Genomic DNA, 21,280 nt, shown 5'->3' with positions numbered 1-21,280 from the left:
TGGCTGGATCCTGTATCACACCTTGCCACAGCCTTTGGCATATCTCTAAAGGTATTTTTTTCATATTTTAACCATATTCCATCAGCTGACTTAAAAGAGGTTGCTGTACTTTGATTTTATGGCACAAGTTCCAGTAGGAGTTGGCTCATTTAAGAACACTAACATGATGCACTAAAAGGCCATAATCTAAGTTTCCCATTTCCCATCCCCTTTAACACCATTTTGAGATCAGCTGGCCCCTTGTTGAGGAAATTTCTTTTTGTAGCTGAACTAAAAAAAAATAAGTATGTGTTGCAATAGTCTGCAATGAGTGCAATGAGACATTTGAGATGATTCCAGCGTATGTAATCATTGAGACACTTTCGGGATCCAGCATGAGTTATTCCACAGCTCTCCAGACAAACCTGATGTCACTTTTGTTTCAGATGACCAGAAATCTGCCCTTCCCCTCCACCCAATTCCACACATAAGTACCACATTACAGAATCTGCCACAGACTGCACGTTTTTCACCAGTAAAATCCATAAATAGACACAAGTGCAAAGCAAAATGTCGTTTTATTTAATTCAAGGACTATTTTCCTTCTAGTATTGCTGAAGGGATCACCTCCTGGGGAATTGATCATTACAAAGTCCCTGTCTAAAAGTTCAAGTGCTCTTGTTGTACATTCTTTTGAACCACAGAAAACGTAATGACCAAGTAAGGTGGGCAGCTACTTGCAGTTTTAGCCCACCTAAATTAGCATTGCCTCAGGCTAGAAAACAATTCAAGTAGTAAAATAATGAAAAATGTTAACCTTTAAGGTCACTACCATATTTTGATCAAAAAGTCCTGAATGTATGAAAAGAACATTTGTACATGTTATGAAGTTGTTTTTTAACCAGACACTGTCAAAGATGGCAGTTAAGTATTTTGGACCAGTTGTCAACCAGATATTTAAGAGTTCTATCTGAAGGTTTATTACCAATTTTATTATGCAATTCAATTTTCACATTAAGCTCTTTAACAAAAGCAACATAGACCCACACCAGAATCACTGTAGACAGATTTAGTTTTATAGAATGCCCTTCTGAAAATTCATTTCAAAATAGAGATGCTTTTTCTCCAGAACTGTAAAAGCCATAAAAATGCAAAATATTTGTTAGGAAATTTTTAATCAAAATTATTCCTTAATGTTCAAAATAACATTTAACCTCCTACTTTTTTTGTTGTTGTTGCTGTTGTTGTTGTCATCCACGTATTGACCAATAGACTAAACAGGTAACAATGGTTCACGTTTTTCCCCACCTGAAACATTTCTTCTAACACAGGCCCAAAGATAGGCAATACAGAGATTCAGGGACATGGATTATGCATGGCAAAGGTAATCCTCTATCACTTTAATTTAGAACAATTCTGATTCTAGCACACAACTTGGAGTCTCAGTTGTTTTCAATCTGCTCTAGGTCCAAGTCGCCACAGTCTAGAGGGAAGATTCCTTCCTCACTGCTCTCACAATCACTCGTGTCCTCGTCGCTTTCACACACTGCGTCTGCTTTCTTATAATCCCTTGTTTTGAAGCTACGTTGGCATGAGCCATGGTGCCTCCCTTCATCCAGCTGCTCTTTCATCGGGCTGGAGCCAGGGGTGATGATGTTCATAAGATCATTTGAGTCACATGGGGATGACACAATTGTCTTCATTTGTGTGTCATCATCATCATCTTCATAGTCAAGGGAGCAAAGACTTTTGGAATTTTTTAAAGTCTGCAATAAAAAAAAAAAGATAAAACCATGACTATATTAACCATGACTGGACAGGAGGAACAGAACAAATTCCTTACATTGTTGAATGGTTTGAGTCTATGTACTCAAGAGTGCCACGTGTTTAAAGTAATCCTGGAAATGAGAGGCACGAAGAAAGAGGAAGAATGGTATTTACTTACAACAGTCAGGTTTTGCAAAGATATTTTGGCTATACTGATTCCCATTTGTGAGAAAAACAGTCCCCTTTTTTGTGCAGGAAGTTCCAAAACCTACCTTTGGTCAACTACATGAGGAAGCAGAGACACCCACCCAGTTTGCTGTATTGGGTTTCTGGCAAATCCAGTGCAGAGCATTTGGTAACACCAGCATTTAGGTCAGACAGCTGCACTGCAGCCTGGTCAATTAATTTCCCCTGCAGACAATGAGCCCTCAGGCATCACCTCAGTGAGACTGTCAGGACAACTGGCACATTTGGGTAATCTCAAACAGAAGAAACCCAAGCCTCTACTAGGAGCATCTTGCTCCAGAGTCAGCTTAGTTTGTCTTTCAGTTGGGTACTGTCTGAACAAGAGCTCTGGAGCAATTCTATTTAAATTCAAAGGATATTAAAACCAGAGGGGCACTCATCTTTATTTATACAAAGGCAAAAGAAAAGAAACACTCAGTAAATGTGCTACCTCTGTCCCACAGATAAAGGAAAAATGCCTAAGCTCCTCATGGAGCTGTAAGGGATCCTTGGCTAGAATCCAAAGACAGCACTTAAGAAAATAAAAAACAAATATACAGAGAGCAGAACTTAGATTTTAACAAGTGAGAAACTTCCAAACTGTGCCTCATAGGAGCACCCAGTGAGAGGAAGGTGAAATAGCCAGGGCTCCTCTCAGAGGTGGTGCAAGACAGAATAACACTGATTTTCAGTCTCTCACTGGTTAAGTGACTCCAGTCTCTCACACAGCAATCATTGTATTACAAGGAGATCCACAGGGAACAAGACCAACTTTCACACCCATTTCCAGCTTCCTCCCCCAATTTGTCATTTCTTAAGTATTTTATATTTATTTGAAACGGGAATATTGCAACATTCCTAGTATGCTGTATTCCAGATGCTCTTCCAGAGCACAGGGTAATGGTTCCTACTTCACCAACGCACATCAGCACCCGCATAAGGGGCTTATCCTTGGGTATTTTTTAAACAAAACTTCACAAATTCAGAAGAAATTTGAATTAGGTTTGTCTGTATACAGCTGGTTAAAAGAGGAAACCTCACTACAGGGAGGTGATTAACCTGATCCTCACATATGGAACACCTTGCAGACAACCCCACTGCCATGCTGCAAGGTCACACAGTTCCTTGGACACACCTACATCAAATCTACACAGAAAGCTCACTGGAGGGAAAGCTCAGGTAAAGGTAAAAAGCAGAGCACCCAAGCTTTGGAGCTCAGTCACAGCACAGGCAGGCTGAGGTGATCAGAAGCACTGGGATGGGATGGTGGTCCCCATCACTGGTACCCCTCCACAGGGAAGGCACTGCAGCAGCATTCCCTGAGCCTGCACCACATTTAACACATCAATGCAACACATTTCTCTACTGATCAGAGGTTTGTTCTGCTCTTCTCCTGCTCAAACAGCTTTCAAACAACACATATTAGATGATTAGTTAACAAGTTATGGATCTTTCTGGCCGGAAACGTATAAGGGATAATCTAGTTTCTTTGAACAGACAAACAAGACCTCATTTAGAAGCTGATTTATGTAACTTCAAGGCCTGCATTCTAAGGTCAGCTCTCAGAAAAAAAATTACTGCTGGTCATAGTTTGTCAGGAGGAATTCAAAGTCTTTGCTAGCCATGGTTAAAACCCATATCCAATTTTGCATGTGACTAACACCAACAAGATAAATAACCCTGCATGATCAAAAAGATTTCTACTTTCAATTTTCACTTGCCTATGAAAACAGCTGTGGTATAATATACATTCCTCTTTTCAAAATGCTTCTGTATAGCTCACAGCTTATTCAAGTAGAAACATTTGAGTTTCTTTCTATGACTAACAGGTACAAATTTCACTCATGTTTACTTAAGAGCAAACCAGTATATTTTTAAAGTAAAAAATGTTTAAGTATATTTTAATCCTAAATCTATCTCATTCCTTTGGAAAACACAACAAGATGTGTTCTATCTCCATATAGGGGACAATATTTTCAGTTCTTTAAATTTATAGTAGGTACGGGGAAGGAAAGGGACCAAATAAAGAAAAGCTTTCAAAGTTCTGCTTTCAGTGTTTCAGAAAGGAATTCCCGAGTCCCCCTTCAAAATATCTTTTATTCAATTTACTGCTAGAAATTAATCCAACCACACAGCTGTCTTTCTAGAAGGTTTGTGTACATAAATGGAAAATTGCCTGTTAGCTGTACTGTGCTGAAACCACTTGAATGGGAACTTTTAGCCAGTTTCAACACAACAGCAAGTGCATTCAACTGGTTCTTTGTTCACCCACTTGTCACAACCTCACCAAACTAAAAATAGGTGGATTTATTATCTCACAGCACAATCCCGCTCCTTTCACAAAGCAAAAGGTAGAAATTGCAATGCATTCAAGCCCTCTGAACTGCAGCTTTCCATGTTACACTGGTACAGTACCACACCTTCCAAGCACAATTGTGCTCAGTGGGGAGCCTGCGAGTACTTGCTCAATGGTCCTCATTTTATAAAGGATGCTGGACTAGCAAGACAAAAGAGTCCACAGTTGGCAATGGATAGAACTCAATCAGCTAAAAGTATTCTTTTGTGTGATGGAAAAAAAGGAGAAAAAAAAAAGAACCTCAGAGTTTTAAAAGAAGTGAGGCAATAAAATGTCTGAATATTAAGAAAAAAACCCCAACTTTGTACCAAAAACAATGGCAGGGAAGGAAATAAAAGAAATCTCTCTAGACCCTTGCCATACAAAGCAAACAAGAAAGGCCCAGAGCAGCTTGAAAGGAAGCTAATGTCTGTACTCTTTACTAAACCTTCAGCTCAGAAACCCGTAATACATCACTTTCCAAATATAAGAAGCAATAAAAAGGTTGTTTTTGTTTTACTAACAAAACTAGAGCATTTGCTACAGTAGTCAAGGGAAAAAATAAGACATTTATGTGCATGAAAACCTAGTGTATAATGGGAACAGCAGTTCTCATGCTTCTCCCCCAAGCCCCCCATCATCCTCCAAGTCCACCCCTCAGCTTAGAGTGGGAGTGAAGATCCAGCTGCTCTGAAGAGGTGCAGCTGCAGCAGCTGGCACAGTGAGGAGCAGAGGAAGCCCGAAACCACCAGGAGCTCTGAGCCCATCCTACTGCTTTCTCAGCACCTGTTCCCACCACAGGATGGGCTGCTCCCTGAAGTCACAGGCTTAGGAAGAGAGGGAATTTATCAGGATAATCAGACTGGTTATCTGGCTTGCTTCCTGTCCCATCCTGCAACTTCTGCCTATGATGGCACAAGAGATGCTGCTTTAAGACTGGCACACAGGATTTCTTGACTGTTAAGGTCCCTCTACCAGATATATGAAACATGTGGCTGGTACAGTAGTCCTCATGAGGAGATTCTGGAATTTCCTGGAGTATCAGCATCTAATCCAGGAGTAAAACACTGAAGTAGCAGAACCCAAGCATGGAGCAACATGTGGCCTTTTTGTTCCTTCCCTGTATCTAGCCAGTTGATGGAGATGGGGCAAGTTAGATGGGCTGCACTTCTCCCTTGAGAGCTTCATGGGTCCTTACTTCACTTCCTTGACTTGTGTTTCCTGTAGGTTAGTGAGACTGGCTGAAAAACAAATGCCTTCACTGATGGTAACTCATAGTTAAGCTTCAGATCAGAAGCACCACAAACAGCACGATGTGTTCATATCTCAGACACCAACCTGTCCCCAAAGAGGTCACAGTCGAGTCTCGGCAACAACAAAATCTAACCATGGTACAAATTCATTATTTGGAGAGACTCCATTCAGTGAAGCTAAAAGGGAGGCCTAAGGAGGGACTTTGTAAGAACTGACACAAAAGCCTGGTGCTGAGCAGCTCACAGTCACACTGAGAACAAACCATCACCTGGCTGACATCACATCCAACCACACAGATGTGAACGGTGTCCCTCCCTGTAAACTGAATTTTCACTTCATGTACCTAATTACTTATATTAATACCTTCACCTGTGACAATTTAAGTTGGAGATATGTGCAGTGTCTACTGCAAATGATTAGAAATGTCAACTGGTTGTATAGATTAAAAAATATCCCATCAGTCCTGACCCCTGCATCTTCTACTATGCATAAAGTGCAAAATAGCAAGAAAAAATGCTGTGTTTATTTAACAAACTATTAATCTTTCTGTAACGTAAATCTCTTGACATTTGACTCTGACTTTTCTGTCTTGAATTGCACTGAGCATTCAGGGAACACTCCAGTGTTTGCAGATAACCTTTGCTTTCAAGTAACTTGCAGCTGAGTAGAAATGTTGCTTCACTGGTACAAAGTGGTGCTGACAGGAGGAAAACAATACAGTATTCTCCAGGATGTTATGTGCTTGAGGTTTGCTAATGCACTAAAAGTTAAAACCCAAAGCTTAGTGGGAAAGAATTTCTCCCTGTTCAAACAAGAAATTAAAAGGTGTAGCAATACATTAAATTTTAGAATTCAAGTGTCTAGGAAAATACATCAGGTCCTGAAGATTTTTAGGTTATGCATTTGAAGTAAATCAAGAGAGATGTAATTTTTGTTCTTGCACCAAGTTAAAAAACAAGTAGTGAACAAAAACATTTCTATTTATGTATTATGTGGAAACAATCAAATCCCAAGAAAATTCCTGACAGCTTCACAGGCAAAATCAAATCTCTGATGAAACTGACTTTGGAACCAAAGATGCTCTTCTCTTTCTGTAGCTCTGCAGGTATCCCTCATTTTCCTGGAAATCTGACTGTACTTTTATATGTTAAAAAGGCAACTTTTATGTCATCATCTATAGCTAGGAATCAGAAAAAAACCCTGGAATACTGGATATGAATGAGAACAAGCAAACAGCCTCTAACATTCTGCCATGTAATTAGACACTAAACTATAATAACCATTCCTTTCAGCAGAGAAAGAATTACTGCTGCAATTCTTGTAGTCAAATAAGGTGAAACTCTATTTGCAATGCCAGAGACCCAGTTAAAAATCAATACAAGCTGACAGCAATACAAGCAATATGGCTACGACTTGAAATGACAATTGTTCAGTGCTTTGTCTCTGCTGTATCTTCAAAGATTATTTCAATTTTTCAGATGTAGGTGCCCAGGAAGGGAAGGGAACTGCCATCAACTCATTTCACATCAGATGCTAAACAGCATCATGATGTAATAGGCTTTCATCTCCCACTAGCCAGACTGTTCCAGATTTAAGCGTGCAGTTTTCTGGTGTAGTCTACCATGAAAGTTGATCTATTTATTGGCCTAGATATTTATGCTCATATTCTAAATTGTGCCACAGTATCCTTGTAAGTTTTGTTTATAAGCTGCAAGAACCTGTGATTTAATTTGGGTTTTTATTTAGTGCTATTAGTTGAAAAAAATAATGACTTAAAGAAATATTTAAGCAAAACGCTGAATTTATCTAATTATACTCAGTTATGCCAGAATACAAGGCTGCTCAATGTGTGAGGTAAGTCTCCAAGTGAGAAAAATAAAATGCACAAAAACTGGGGGACAGGAAGGGAAATGGGGGTCCAGTTCCCTGACTGAGCACCACTGCACTCATACAGAGTCCCCAGCAATGCTGAGGTGATTTCAGAACTCAGGCACTGCAGACTTCAGAGCTGTAAAGCAGCCTACTCACCTAGCCAGGAAACTTGTAAGACCCAATTAACATCACTGCTATCACACCACAATCCAAACAGCCAAGTTGGAGGCATGGCAGATCCCAAATACATCAGAGATTACCAATACCACAGATTGAGTTCAACCTAAAAGCCTGCTTCCCCTTGCCCCAAACTCAGACAAAAAAAATGATTCATTATGGACACTGCACATAGGATATTAAATTTCACACTCAAACTAAATATCCTCTCAAACAAAGCATCTTTTCCTTTTAGTGATCTGAACAACTGAGAGCATCCCCAGCCCCCCTCAGAGCGAACACAGCTCTCCCCTCATGTGCTTACAGACTACATGCACTCAGTGAAGTTCCAACATTATGTAACATAATAAACTAAGGAATTTAAGCAGATTAAAGAAAAGTTTGTCAGTCTAGAAGAGTTTAAACTGAATTTACTCAGCCAAACCACTACTGTCATTCCTTTAAAAATGAAATGTTGGTCTGATAGGGACAATTCAGTGCAGGAAACCCAGTGCTGGGGTTTAGCAGCTTTTACAAGTTCAGGACCATTCATCTCAGGGGTTAAGTTTCGTTGCTTTTAAAGACAAATTGAAAGCTAAGTGAGTTAATGCAGTACTTAATGTAATACAGTCAAGAATATGATTCAACACTAGTGCTAACATGAAGAGGGTGAACATATATAGCCATTTTCCCCTTTTATAATGCCCAGATCAACATTAAACCACATTTTTAAAAGTTTACAGTATGGAATTTTAATCAAGATGTTAGCCTCTTAGATTTTCTAATTCAGTGGATTTGTGAACCTCAACCTTTTACCTTCCCTGTCTGAGTAAGCATAAATCATGCAAGCTTTTATTGTAAGAATGTGGAATTACACTCTACAAACATCAGGCCTACCTATTTCACCTGCATGTAATTAAGCAGAGAAAGTTTCAGCTATTCTTAGGACCAGTCCAGTAAGCACCTCCAGATGCTATGAATTATGCCATTAGCTACAACAGAGGGGGCTCACACAGTGGATTTAACTCTTCTGAACTGGCTGATAATCAATACAGTGCCAAAGTGAAACAGTGACATTGCTTTGTTCAGCTGCCTAACGCAGCACAAGGCTTGGGCCAAACAGGACAATTACCAGATACAGCAGCAGCACTCATCTGAAACGCACCGATGCATTAAAGCAGAGGTTTCTTCAAAGGCAAAGAAGCACCTCACAAAAAAATGATTCAAAAGGGCAGTGAAAGAACAGGGAAAGGGCCTGGAAGATGGTTCTTGCTCTGGTCTTGCTTCAGCAACAGCTGCAGTCAGGGGTCTCTGCAGTACCACAGAAGCTTTTCTGCCTTAAGGTAAACACTGTCTTTGCACCCCTTCATCCAGATTATTTTCCTACTCGCTGCTTGACCCTAAGCACATCTCTGTTATGGATAGTGAATTTATTCACCTTATGGATAGACGGAAGAGCTAGACAATGTGGAGTTGGGCCTCTACTGTGCTTGACCTGCATAAGCTCGAGGGGCTTCAGTCTGGCAAATCCAATCAGCCAACAGCACTAATGAGCAATGGTGTGATGAACAAACAGATGCACCACTTGTGTGCATACAGGGATGATAAACACATCTGGTTTTGTGGTAGGAGGACACAGAGGGAAACAGTGTAAGCACATGCTCTCTCCCAGCAGAAATGATTCATGCTTTGCCAGAGTCATTCCCTCTTTTCCTATTCAAGAACTATTACCTTTCCTTTCAGAAAGGAAACAGGCTATGGAAGCAAGAAACAACTTAAACTGCTTATTACCCTCTTCATTAGTAATATGACAAAATTTTATGAAGACTTAATTTAAACCTTATCTAATTAATACAGATGAAAGATGCATCTATTTTTCCACATTTTAGACTGGGAAATAAGAAGGCACGTACACATCATTAACATGAGCTACACACACATCCCTGAACAGAAACAGGCACAAAAGGAGCAGCACAAGAAAACTGCTTAACAAGACTATGATTGCTTGCAGTACCATCTCTCAGTGTTCAGCATTCAGGATCCAAAAACAAAGACCACCCTGGGTAGTCAAAGCCTTCTGATGTATTATTCCTCTGACAGAAGAATTAACAGACTACAATCAGCTCTGAAACAACATAAACAAAAAAGTTAACTCCAACCCCAGGAGTTTTAATAAGTTTCTCAGTTTCTAACCAGATACACTTAGATAAGAAGAGAAAAAGCTGTAGCTGTGCTTCCACAAAACTCCAAATAATCAGTGACATTTCAAAGTTTGCTTTGCCATGCCAAACTCTGCTCTCAAGTAACAAGGTTTAACTTAACTGATTATGCACCAGAGTAACACAGGACAGGATTTGACCCTTGTGGCTTCAAAACATGACCATATTGGCTTCATTTCCTGCCATTTATGTGTCATCTATTTTTATAGAGAAGTTCTATTCCTGAGCAGTTTAGCCAAGGTCTTATTCCTTCATGACTTTGCTATGAGCTGCAAACAATTACTTTAACAACTGAATCACATATGCACCAATTGCTGCAGCACACATCCACATACCTACTTCTCTTAAAATTCCTGCACGTTCTCTTTTTTTTTTTTTAATCCTCAGGCCCAATATTAAGTTGATATGATGGGTCAAACTTAAGAGAAATTAGAAAAGTAAACCCCAAATCCTGATTCCAATGCTGCCCTCATTAGTTACTGACAGATGTCAGACTCACCTATATTATTGGGTTATGCTAGCACTCCATCATAACTAGCATTTTAAGGGATTCTATAATTGGGCCATAAAGTTCACTTCTGCCAGGGAAGGGGGATGAGGGAAAAAAAGGGAAAACTACCCCATCAGCTTGGGAACAGTTCCCCCTTCTTCAGACCAATTTTCCACTACAGAAATACTTGTCCAAAACAAAGCCTTAAGATCTTGCTATGGAAGTGCACAGAGGCACACATGGGCACAGACACACAAAGCACAAGTGCTACTATGAATCTTTTGCTCAGCTCAATGCAAAACCCACAGTTTAACAGTAAGTTCTTCCAGGAGCATTAATTCAAATTGTAGGTGAACCTTTACCACTAATTATTTCCAGGGCCAAGTTAAGTTGAACACAATGCATTTGTTTAAGAACAACAGAATTAGTACCAGAGATTGAAGGTGAATGGTGCATGGACTGCATTTTCTACCTTGGTATCTGATTTTGGACTATCTATTTTTGAAATAATGTGGTTCAGGAAGTGTTCCTGACATTAAGTGACAGGACTGCTATACATTTTTAATACTAACTCAACTTGTACTAAAGCTCCTGCTTGATAAATACATTTCAGACAAGTTTGTTTATTGGTTCAAATACCAAAGCTGACAACATGTCAGCAGTTGAGGCTCTCTATGTTTTTTTAAAAGCCAGGAAACCATATATGTGGTCCTTTATCCTTCAGCGCAATAGATGTTTTAAAATACATCAAACCAAGTCAGAGGAGAAGCAAAGTATACACAGCTAGTGTAAGACAGAGTCAGCACTGAGATTCCTAAAACATTGAAGTAACACTAAAACTGAGCTCAACCTCTCATTGTACGGCCTCAGTTTTCCTCTATTGTGCGGTAAACCCAGAGTTTGCATGAAAAAGCTGAAACATTCAAAAAACTGCATTCAATTATTACACGTGCTTTATTTTGAATATGAGCATTTGTTTATGTTACCCCAGCTTGCAAACTTCCTAGTATACTATGAAGGCTTTCTAAGTTTTAGTCACATGGTTATTACTATAAAGAAAACTGAAATCAAGTAACTCATCAGAAATCTCATTTATTTAAATTTCCTTTTCTGCTAATACTTAAGTTTTATTGCAAAGCACATGTCATCATCAGCATAAAAATAAATGAGTACTTCCAAGTATAGGAACAGATGAGCTATTTGATTATCTGCAGCTCACCTTAACACTAAACCATCACCTCCCAGATCACTTATGCAGAAAACATCACCTTATTAACTATATTCCATTAAAAGTTGCACCTAACAGCAACTTAAGAACAGAACAAACTTCCCTTCAATTTGTATGTACTCGAAAAAGCATGTAAACAAGTCAGTATTTCCCATCCTAATGGAAGAATTGACATCACTAAGTGATGTAGAGAAATTCCCATCAGTTCATTTTCACAGTCCTGAGATATCTGTTCTGCTTTTATCACACATATGCACCAGTGCATAGATGCAGCAGGAATTGATCTACACAACGCAAGACTAACAAAAGACAAAGTGACAGTTAAACCTTCCACTTTTCCAAGTGATTTTAATAAACCTCTCTGCAGAGAAAAGCCTCAGGTGAATCAACTTGGTTTAAGGTCTCTTTTAGATGATGATGATGATGCATCAAGTCAGAAAGTGACTGTCAAAAAGCAAGGAAGTTTCACAACAGATAACAGAGTATGGAAGAACAAAGTCTAGTTTGAGAGTTAAGTCCTTGCATTCAGGTACCATAAAAACGTACTAATCTATTAATTTCATTAACATGTTATTAAAAAAATACTGCATACTTAAAGAACCCTCTCCCCAAATTACCCTGAGTTAAAGTCAAAGACATACAACTTCTTTTTCTAATAAATTTTAGAAGATTACACTGGGATTTTATTTTTTGCCAAAAAAATCTGGGGAAAGTTCCTGTATCAAAGACGAAACATTACTCAACACTTCTGCTAGCCATCATCTTTTGCAATTTAGAGCAAGGGAAAAAAATAACTTAATCCCCTGCCACCTGCCAAAACCCAGATGGTAAAACCTGAGAAAAGTGCTCTCACCTCTCTTTAAACCCTCTGGTGCAGCTTAGGCACATTAACTACAAGTACTCTATATTTAACACTAAATCATAGCTCTAAACTCAGTATTGTATTGTTTTTGAAACAACATCACCAATAATTTAAGCATAATCCAATTTTCTGATGGGATAAGTAATAATTAAAAAAGAAATATCCACAGCTGGCTGAAACCTGACATGTGATTCAATAGATGGCCCCTTTCTTATAATGTCAAATGCAGCTGGTCTGGTACTCATTAGCTCTTTCAGCAACATATACTTATTGTACATACAGGAACTTGCCAGAAAGGAAAAGCATCTCTGCAGCAGATATTAAGCTGCCTCCTCTTCTTCTTAGCACAGTGCTTACAGAAAAGTACCATAAATATACACACAAAGCTGACTGCAGGTATGGCAAAGCAACACAGTGCTGAGCAGCTCTGGGTATCTGCAAGACATTTGTTACAGAATCCATTCACAAAAGAGGGGGAAAACCTCCATCCTTAATGAGATTTCCTTTTCTTCACTCTCCTCAGGGAGAGGGCTTATACTCCCTCACTGTCAGAGCACAGGGCACCTCCAGCACAAGGGCTCACTTCATTAAATGCCATTTCGGGCCTAATTTCACATTGTGACCCACTCTGCCGAGGCAAAGAAAGCAAAACGCCAGATGCTCTCTGTGCCTGCTACCTCAGCAGCGTTTCATTCACTGCTCCAAAAAACTTCCAGGCACCCATTCAAAACCAAGTACCCCCAGCCTGGTCTGTCCTGTCACAGGACAAAGTGCTGGCTTGTCTTCAGCTCACTTTTGACGCTTGCCTATCATCTCCCAGCCCAGCCTACTCCTATCTCCTTTCCTTCTTCCCAAGCCTGCTGGAATTTGAACTTTAAATGGACGCCCTCCACGGCAACAATAGATAAAAAAGGAGCCTTTGATTGTTCATGCGTTGCAGAAAAGAAAGGAGGAGATTCATCCTGGCTGCGACCTAGCAGGAACTCATCAAGCACGGCTCCCCTTCCATTGCAATGGGATGCCTGAGCCTGGAGCTACTCATTCAAGCTCCCTGCATCTATGTTTCCATTCAAAGAGGATGAATTCTTCAGGTTTCCCCTGAAGGAATTAAATGTTGATCTGTGAATGAAGAACACCACCAAGCTTGGAAAGTTGCCAAAAGGTTCTGTAACACTCAGCAGTTTGGACTTAATTCAATACTTATTGATACCTAGCAGGATTTATAGCTACATTATTTACAAGAGGGGTGGGGGGGAATCACAGAGCCATATTTAGACCTTGGTAATAAACTATTTTTAGCACCATCTGTTTTTCTAGTTTGCTCCCTTGCTTAGGCAAGGGCATACTTTTATCCAGCTCCCTCTTCCTTGCCCATTTAAAAGAATCCACAGAGTCTAAACTGAAGCATAAGTTAGGATCACTTGGAATATTTATTGTGCAGCAATCCTCCTAATCATGTTCTGGAAGTCAAACCTGCTGACTAAAGACAGACTTGGGCTGATGTAACACTGTATGTTGTCTTGACAGAACTGAGCAGATATATTTAATGTAAGGGGCAATGTGTTTCACAAAAAGGAGGTTACTATCTGGAAAGAAACAACTGATCATTAACTGCATTGAGCCATCTGAAAAGTGGTTCAGAACTCCTGGCAGTGCTTTTCTGGGCCATTTCTGGGCCACAGTTGCCAAGTTTCACCCTCATTAAACACACAGATTTTCTTTTTTTTTTTTGTCACAAGTACATTCTGTCAGGCCAGGCTGCTGTTAGAGGGGGAGACAAATCATAAGCAGCTGCTGCAAGCACCTTGTTTCAGAGATGAGTTTCAAGCTGCAGCTGCTACCCAACTCAAAAGCTCCCCCAAACCTTAAATTACCTCTTCAAGTTTACATTGATATTCTGCTTTTAGTATGTGACAACACTGGTGGCCTCTGCAGCATGAGAAGAGAGAGTGAATTGCTGGTTCCTTGAACTCTGACAGAAGTAAAGCTTTGGGTACTTCATGCTGATTAAGTTATCAGAAATGCACTTGATAGCAGCAATATATTCATCTTACCCTCCTGGCTCACAGAAGTTTTGTTTTTACCCAAATAGCATAAATATTCAAAGTTTCACTGCTAACTGTGTCAGATTAAGAACTTTTAATGTAGAGCAAAGCAGAAAACTCCTGTAAAATATGAACCCATGGAGTTCTTAGTCATTACAAGGGGCAGCAGCAATAAGGGTTGCAAGCTGGTTTCCTAGGTCTTGCAGCACAGGTCAAGCACTCCTGGGAAGCCAACTGCATACAGCAAAAAACCACAATCATTCCCAGCATGTAGTACATAGGTCAAAATTAAATTCTACAAATGCACAACAGAAATGCACAGCCACCACTATAATGGGTTCCAACAAAGTCTTGAGGGCTTTGAAATATTCAAGCAATCAGTATTAATACAACATTCATTTGGCACTGGTATTATGCAAGAGTAAGTTCAGTGTGAAGGAAATGTAACAGTGCTGCCCACCCAGCAGCCTCTGGGATGTTTCCTTCCACTTCACTGCATTTTTTTTTTTTTTTTTATTTCCAGTGGAGGAAACAGGGCACAGCACTTCCCACAGCAAGTACAACAAACTGCCAGGTACATGGAAAGGCTCCTTGGCAGCACAACATGCAGACAAGGCCATTCCCAGGATCAGAGCCAGGGGGAAGTCTGCTCCTGGTGAGAGGCGTCTCCACACGCCCCAGCAGCAACCACTGTGTCCCATCTGCCAAAGCTCCCAAATGATGTGACAAGTGGTCTGTCCCTCTCCAGGGAAAAAAGCTCCAAATCTGTGCTGCTTGGAGAGGACACCTCTCAGAGGACAGTCTGCCTCAACTGAGAGCGCTCAATAAAAGCCGTTCAAAGGACAGAGTCAGTCTGCAGTACTTCGAGTGGCCACACAGAGCACATGGACAAAAGCCAGCGCATACAGTAAATGTCGCAATAAATTTAAGATTTATTGCCAAGTATGTTTAAGAGTAAAAACTGAGATCACAACTTGTAGTTCAATTCCCTAAGGCTGTTGCATAACCTGCAAATATATTACAACATGAGAGCAAACTAATACTGGTGATTAAGCAGGAATATAATTAGAGGATCTGGAAATCTTCAAAAATGCAGCTTGTTGTGAGCCTTATAGCAAAGCATCCAACTTTCATGGGGGCAAGGATGCTCACTTGTTTGCACATAAATATACATTTTTGTAAAGATCTGGAAGGTATAACCTACCTGATTCCTTTTTCAAAGCTGATACCTTATTAGCTACTACACATGCATGTTTAGAATGATTCTGCACTCAAACAGGACTACAGCGACAGATGAATCACAGTCTCAGAAAGCAACTGGAGAAGATGATGGCAAAAAGATCCAGGACCAGGCTTGCTAGGATCTGCCCATTGACCCTTCCCTTACACACCAGATGGTCATGGAAAGACAACAGTTATCTGTCCTTAAAAATCAGTGATCACAAAGAAAGGACTTTGTGATTAACTCTCAAGTCCATACCCATTTGAGAGGTGGCTGGGTGCCAGTGAAAGGAACCGTGGCAAGTCAGAAAAATCAGTACAAACTCCATTTATATCCTAATTCATTCACAGATCTCTCCCCTCCACCCCAATGACTGTAAGGGATCTGAGCAATTGTGATTCACAGCTCCAACGCTGAAACCCTCTCTGTCGATATTCTTACATAGCAAGCCTATGTTAAACTGAACTACAGCTGGTTCTAACTGTATCAAATTATATATTGGCAAAAAACAGGAACCATTGGGAAATCTGTATTTTATCCTACTTAAGTAGCTAATCTGTAGGTGAGGTCTGGGCTTATCTATTTTGAACCTCCAATTTTAAAAATAATGCTCCAAAAGCATTGAAGTAGTTTGAACAAAATGACTTTTTTTTAAAAAAAGTCATACAATAAATGTATTTTTTTTAACCTCAGTAAGTTTGTTACCACTACTTAGCATTTTGAACAGTATTACTTCAGTTCTCATGATGATCATTATTCAGCAACATGTTTCCATGTCAAGGCCTCCGATGGCAGAGTAGAGTGAAAAAGGTACAGAAAGGCCTTTTTATATAAAAATATATAATTAAACTGTGTATGTGCTCTGTAAGCAGCCACAAACAAATCCTTGTCTCCTGACACTAGTTAGAACAAACATATCAATACTAGCCTACAAGGTCACTCACATTAACTTATGTGGTGTCAAATCCTGATTTGGAGTGGTATCACCCTTGCTCCTAGTAGAAACATTTTAAGGTGACATGTACACAGAATTCCTTGACCATTTCCAACAGTTCACCATTTTCTACAATTGCTGTATTTACACAAGCACATGCTGGCTTATGTCTACTACAGATGCATTAAGGCCACCTGAATGAGTTCAAATTATACTTGACTCAAGCTACAGGTGGGAATCCAGTTCTTTAGTTGTTAAGATATAAGAAGGGGATACATGCTTCAGGTATTGCAAGTACACCTTACAAAGGTTTTCTCCTACCCCCATCAAACAAGAGAATAACATTTACCAGATTAACCACAGCCTAAAGTTTAATCTAATTGCTTTTGAATCACACTATCACTACAAGATGCAACAAAAACACTACACTTGACATGTAGGCACCCCATTGACTTGAGGACCCATTTCTCTTAAAACTGAATTCTTTCTGCTTGCCCACTCTTGCTGGGAGAGGACACCTCCTGCAAAGCTCAACCACCACAGAGCAGAAGTAAGATAAGATGAATTTAAACCAGGCTTTTTTCTAAGGGATATGGAAACAACCAGACGGTTTGGATCTCAATTAAGGATTTATTATTAGTGTCTCAAAAGATGGGGATCAATTAAGTTCCTTCCAGTATACTGAAGCCATTCAAGATTACTAATTACTGCCTATCTACTCAGGGTCTGTGCTTTCTGCTGTTAAAGAATCATAGGCTCAGTAACAGAAAGGACAAAAATTCTTATTTCTTCATCTGGTTATTCAAACTTTCCAGGAGGTGTCCTCTCCCTAGGAGAGGGGACAGGAGAAAGAATTCAGTTCTCTTAAAATACAAATACCAGAAAATAGTATTTTTCAACATGGAACATATATATACTTCAGTCAAAAGTCTGAGCTGAGTCTGGAAGTTAAACACACCTCACTGCAAAGTTAAGTATTTCTGTTCATATTAAATCCCATTATTACATTCCTATTCACCTCACAAAGTACTTTATTTAACAAGCTTAAGGGCCATTTACCAACCTAACTGCTCACTTGCATGCCCTGAAAACTCACCTTAGTGTGCCAACTACGTGAGCTTTGCAAAATTGAAAAAAGCAAGTTTATTGCTCTGGGACATGCAATTTTAACAAGCCCTGGAAATTCAACTTAAAACAATTTTTGGTTCTATAGTAACACAGACTCAAGTTACAAGACTTACACAATCAAAATAATATTAAATGCTTAACACAATGGCCTGTCCATTGAGCACTTCAGGACCATACAATCACTCTGGAACCTTCAAGTTTGTATTTTGATTCATGAAAGTATTCTTAAAACAAGTAGGATGAATAACATTCTCAAAAACAAAACAAACCAAACCTGCTAGGAAAGCTATTATACCAAAGTAAACTCTAAATGCTGAAAGGACAGAAGGGAGAAAAACCCCCACACTAAGTTTTTATTTTAGGGGTTTGTAACACATCGAGAATCTCAGCCTCTAGATCAATTTTGGTTTTGTGCACTAATGAAGAATTTCAGCAAGGCTCTATGCTGACTATGCTTCAAGCACATCTGATTTCTGCCACTCTCAGCACACACTACAGCAGTTACATATAACCTTGAAGCTCTACAAAATAGGACATGACAGTTAAGCCACAAGCACCTGTCATATGAGTTTTAAGATCTCATTTAAGATCTTTCATACTATTTGTACATCATAACACTACTTCATATCACTTATTTTAACCTACTACTTCAGACCTAAATACCCTTATATATCTTTTAAAAGGGACAAGTTTTAACACATTAGCTGAAATGGAGTTACCCAGCATTAGCTGAAGTTCAAAAAACTTTCAGTCCTGCTAACCAATTTACACCACAGTATTCTTGTTCCAGTACTGCCAAGACCACAAAGTTCTCCTACTCTTTACTGGTAAAGTGAGTTAGTCTAGAAGACAAGCAAAGCACACACCGATCAACGTAAAACAGAACTGAAAACTGAGATAGTTAAAATATAACTAGACAAAGGAAAAAAAGTCTCATACAGTATCAAAAGCCACACCTGAAGAACACTGGGAATATGCAAAACCCTTTCCCAGAAGGACAGTACCTTTGCAGAGCTTAAATTGCTTGACCTCTGGTCTCAAAGGCTCTTTTAAACTCTGCATTTGTAAAACCTTTAGTGGCCCAAGCAATCATATATGGAATTTTTGAGTGTGACAAACTAGTCTACCTCTTGCATGAGAAAAAGGACCACACAGGCTATATGCCTTCCAGTTTTACTACTAAGGCTTGGCTGAGGGAAGCCAGTTTCCTTAGCAGGAAGCTAGAAATGTTAGTAAGTGTGGTATTGCAGCCTCCTGCTACGTGCATCCTTCCTGGGTGAGGGCAGGGTGGAAGGACAAGAGACTCTCAACCTACAGCAGGCACCAGTGACCCCAGAAAGGACACACTGAGCCAGGCCTTGGTTCTAGTGCAGACCTAAATATCTACCCAAGAGTGAGATCTACCACTTCTCCTTCCCCTTACACTGACAGGCACAGGATATTGTTCTCCTATTGCACTAGAACATCATGTCCTTTTGAAAATGAAATAGTTACATACAAAAAAATCTGCAAGTAGAATTTCAACACTGGTATTTCTGATCAAGGCAGACAATGTAATGGTACCTGGAACACTAGGGTATTGCAAATAGTGAATGTCAAAAATTTAACAGGCCTCCAAAATATAACAATATTTTATCCCACTGAAACACACCATGAAAACACTTTTGTGCTGAAGATACTTCATGTTCAAAACATTCCACTGACTGAGCAAGAGGGCTCGTTTTTGCAATCCACAAAACGCCAAGATATGCCCCTTCTCCCTTTTTAGAGGAAAACAGAAATTAAGGATTTGCACATACAAAGAGCTGGGAAGAGGCCCTACACTAAGAGAAGAGTGTCTGCATTCAGCTATTCTAGAACAGTCATTATCATTCAAACTTCACACTCTTCTCACTTGATAACTGAGCTACATAGGCAAGCCTCAACTCACTCATACATGGGGCCTTGCTACAACTTGTCCCCTCAAAGTAATGAGTTGTCAAACTAGTGGTATGATTAGGAAAAAAAAATTAAAAGTCCAGGCTTCCTTTGGTTATACCACAAAATAATTCATGTGAAAAAATATAAGTGCTGCTTTCAAATTAAAATCAGAGGGTGTTTCCCTACTACAGGAGAAACATGTTTGACAGACTGAAGATAACCCTAGTCAAATCATCCCATATACCTTGCATTAATTAAGCACAGTTCAATTAAACACAAGTACAGGTCAGATGAGTACACTGTATTTCATGCAGCTGGAAGCAATGCTCCTAGGGCAGAGAAAGACAAATTTGTTCAAACATCTGCAAAAAAGTTCAATGAGTTGATCCTTTCTCCTTTCCCAGCTTCCAAAGTACTCTGCATTTTTGCTTCCCCTATCATACTTCTTTATAATGCCTAGAAGCATAGATATTCTTTTGGACCAAAAAAAAAAAAAATCAACTGCCAAGATTAGCTTGAAAATGTTTCAGTTACACCTGAAAAAGCAGTTATTGAAATTTAGTTTACATAAGTTTATCAGTTTCTATATCTAATTTGAGTACTTGAGTATTCAGTCACTTGGTTTAAGTTTACAAAGTTGCCACATTACTGAAGTTATCAGCACACTGTTGCTGCTCAGCAGTACTGGCAGCAAGCAGAAACAGTTGCACTTCAGAACTGAGGATGCATTTGCTATTTTCTCAAAAGCATAGGAAGACAGTTAAAATGGAAGTGCTGTTAAGCAAACATCCGGATCGATGGAACAGTCATTTCACAGAGCACTGAATGAACCAAGTTATTTTTTAACTACTGCAAGTTCAAGATTCTTAAAAAAGGCTGTTGGGCGGATGAAGTGTGTCACACCAGTATTGCAACAAGAACAACTAATGGAAAACCACCCAGGCTTCTGTTTCACACAGGGTACTGCAGCTCAGACTCCAAAAGGCTTGGGCTCTCCACATTTCTGCCATTTTATTGTTAAAGTCAGAGCACCATTTTAGCCACTACAGGTTTATCAAAAATACACTGTCAGCAAGATAATTTTTCTATGTCAAAAGATGTAAGTTTAACACAAAAGGACCTATCTACTTATCCTGTTGATGACTTGCACTAGAAGCTTTATTTAATCCCTGATTACTTTCTATTGCACTTCAGAGCTAAGAACTCCTGTTCAGGAGCTGCACTTTGTTCTCTATCACCTCATTATTATAACAGACCTAATCTCCAAGGTACCACCTTATTTCCCAGCTAATGCAAATATTTACTTGAACTATTTAATTGCATTTTTAAACCAGACAGGTGATGCCTGATCAAAGTATTTTCCTGAAAGTCAGATACACAACATAGCAGATGTGTTCACGTGGCAAAGCAACCTCAAAATCTGTGGTGGGATCTCCAACACTGGGAACAGTGCAGAGAAACTATAACCATGACAACAGCCAATCGCCTAGAAAAAAAGGCTGCCACACCTCCTGATATCAAAACAACACAGGTCCTAACTTCATCCTGTGTTGCCCAAATACAAGCAGTGTTTTTTCACTCCAAACTGACACTTTCAATCCTGATCTCACAAGCAAATCTGAAACCAGCTCCTTCTGCTACACA

The 21,280-nt window shown here is 39.5% G+C and overlaps 1 protein-coding gene across 2 annotated transcripts in view; it reads right to left on the bottom strand.

Moving 5' to 3' along the window:
• Positions 1-538: 538 nt before the first annotated feature.
• Positions 539-21,280, bottom strand: part of FAM53A (family with sequence similarity 53 member A) — a 71,701-nt gene continuing 50,959 nt past the window's right edge. For both annotated transcript variants that reach the window (XM_082282683.1, XM_082282684.1), the window contains exon 5: positions 539-1,745. In XM_082282683.1, the coding sequence (XP_082138809.1) occupies positions 1,422-1,745 (324 nt within the window). In that variant the 3' untranslated portion in view covers positions 539-1,421. The remainder of the gene's footprint in view (positions 1,746-21,280) is intronic.

Source organism: Coloeus monedula (assembly GCF_965178545.1).
Source record: "Coloeus monedula genome assembly, chromosome: 5".
NCBI lineage: Eukaryota > Metazoa > Chordata > Aves > Passeriformes > Corvidae > Coloeus > Coloeus monedula.
This window is presented reverse-complemented; position numbering and strand designations above follow the sequence as displayed.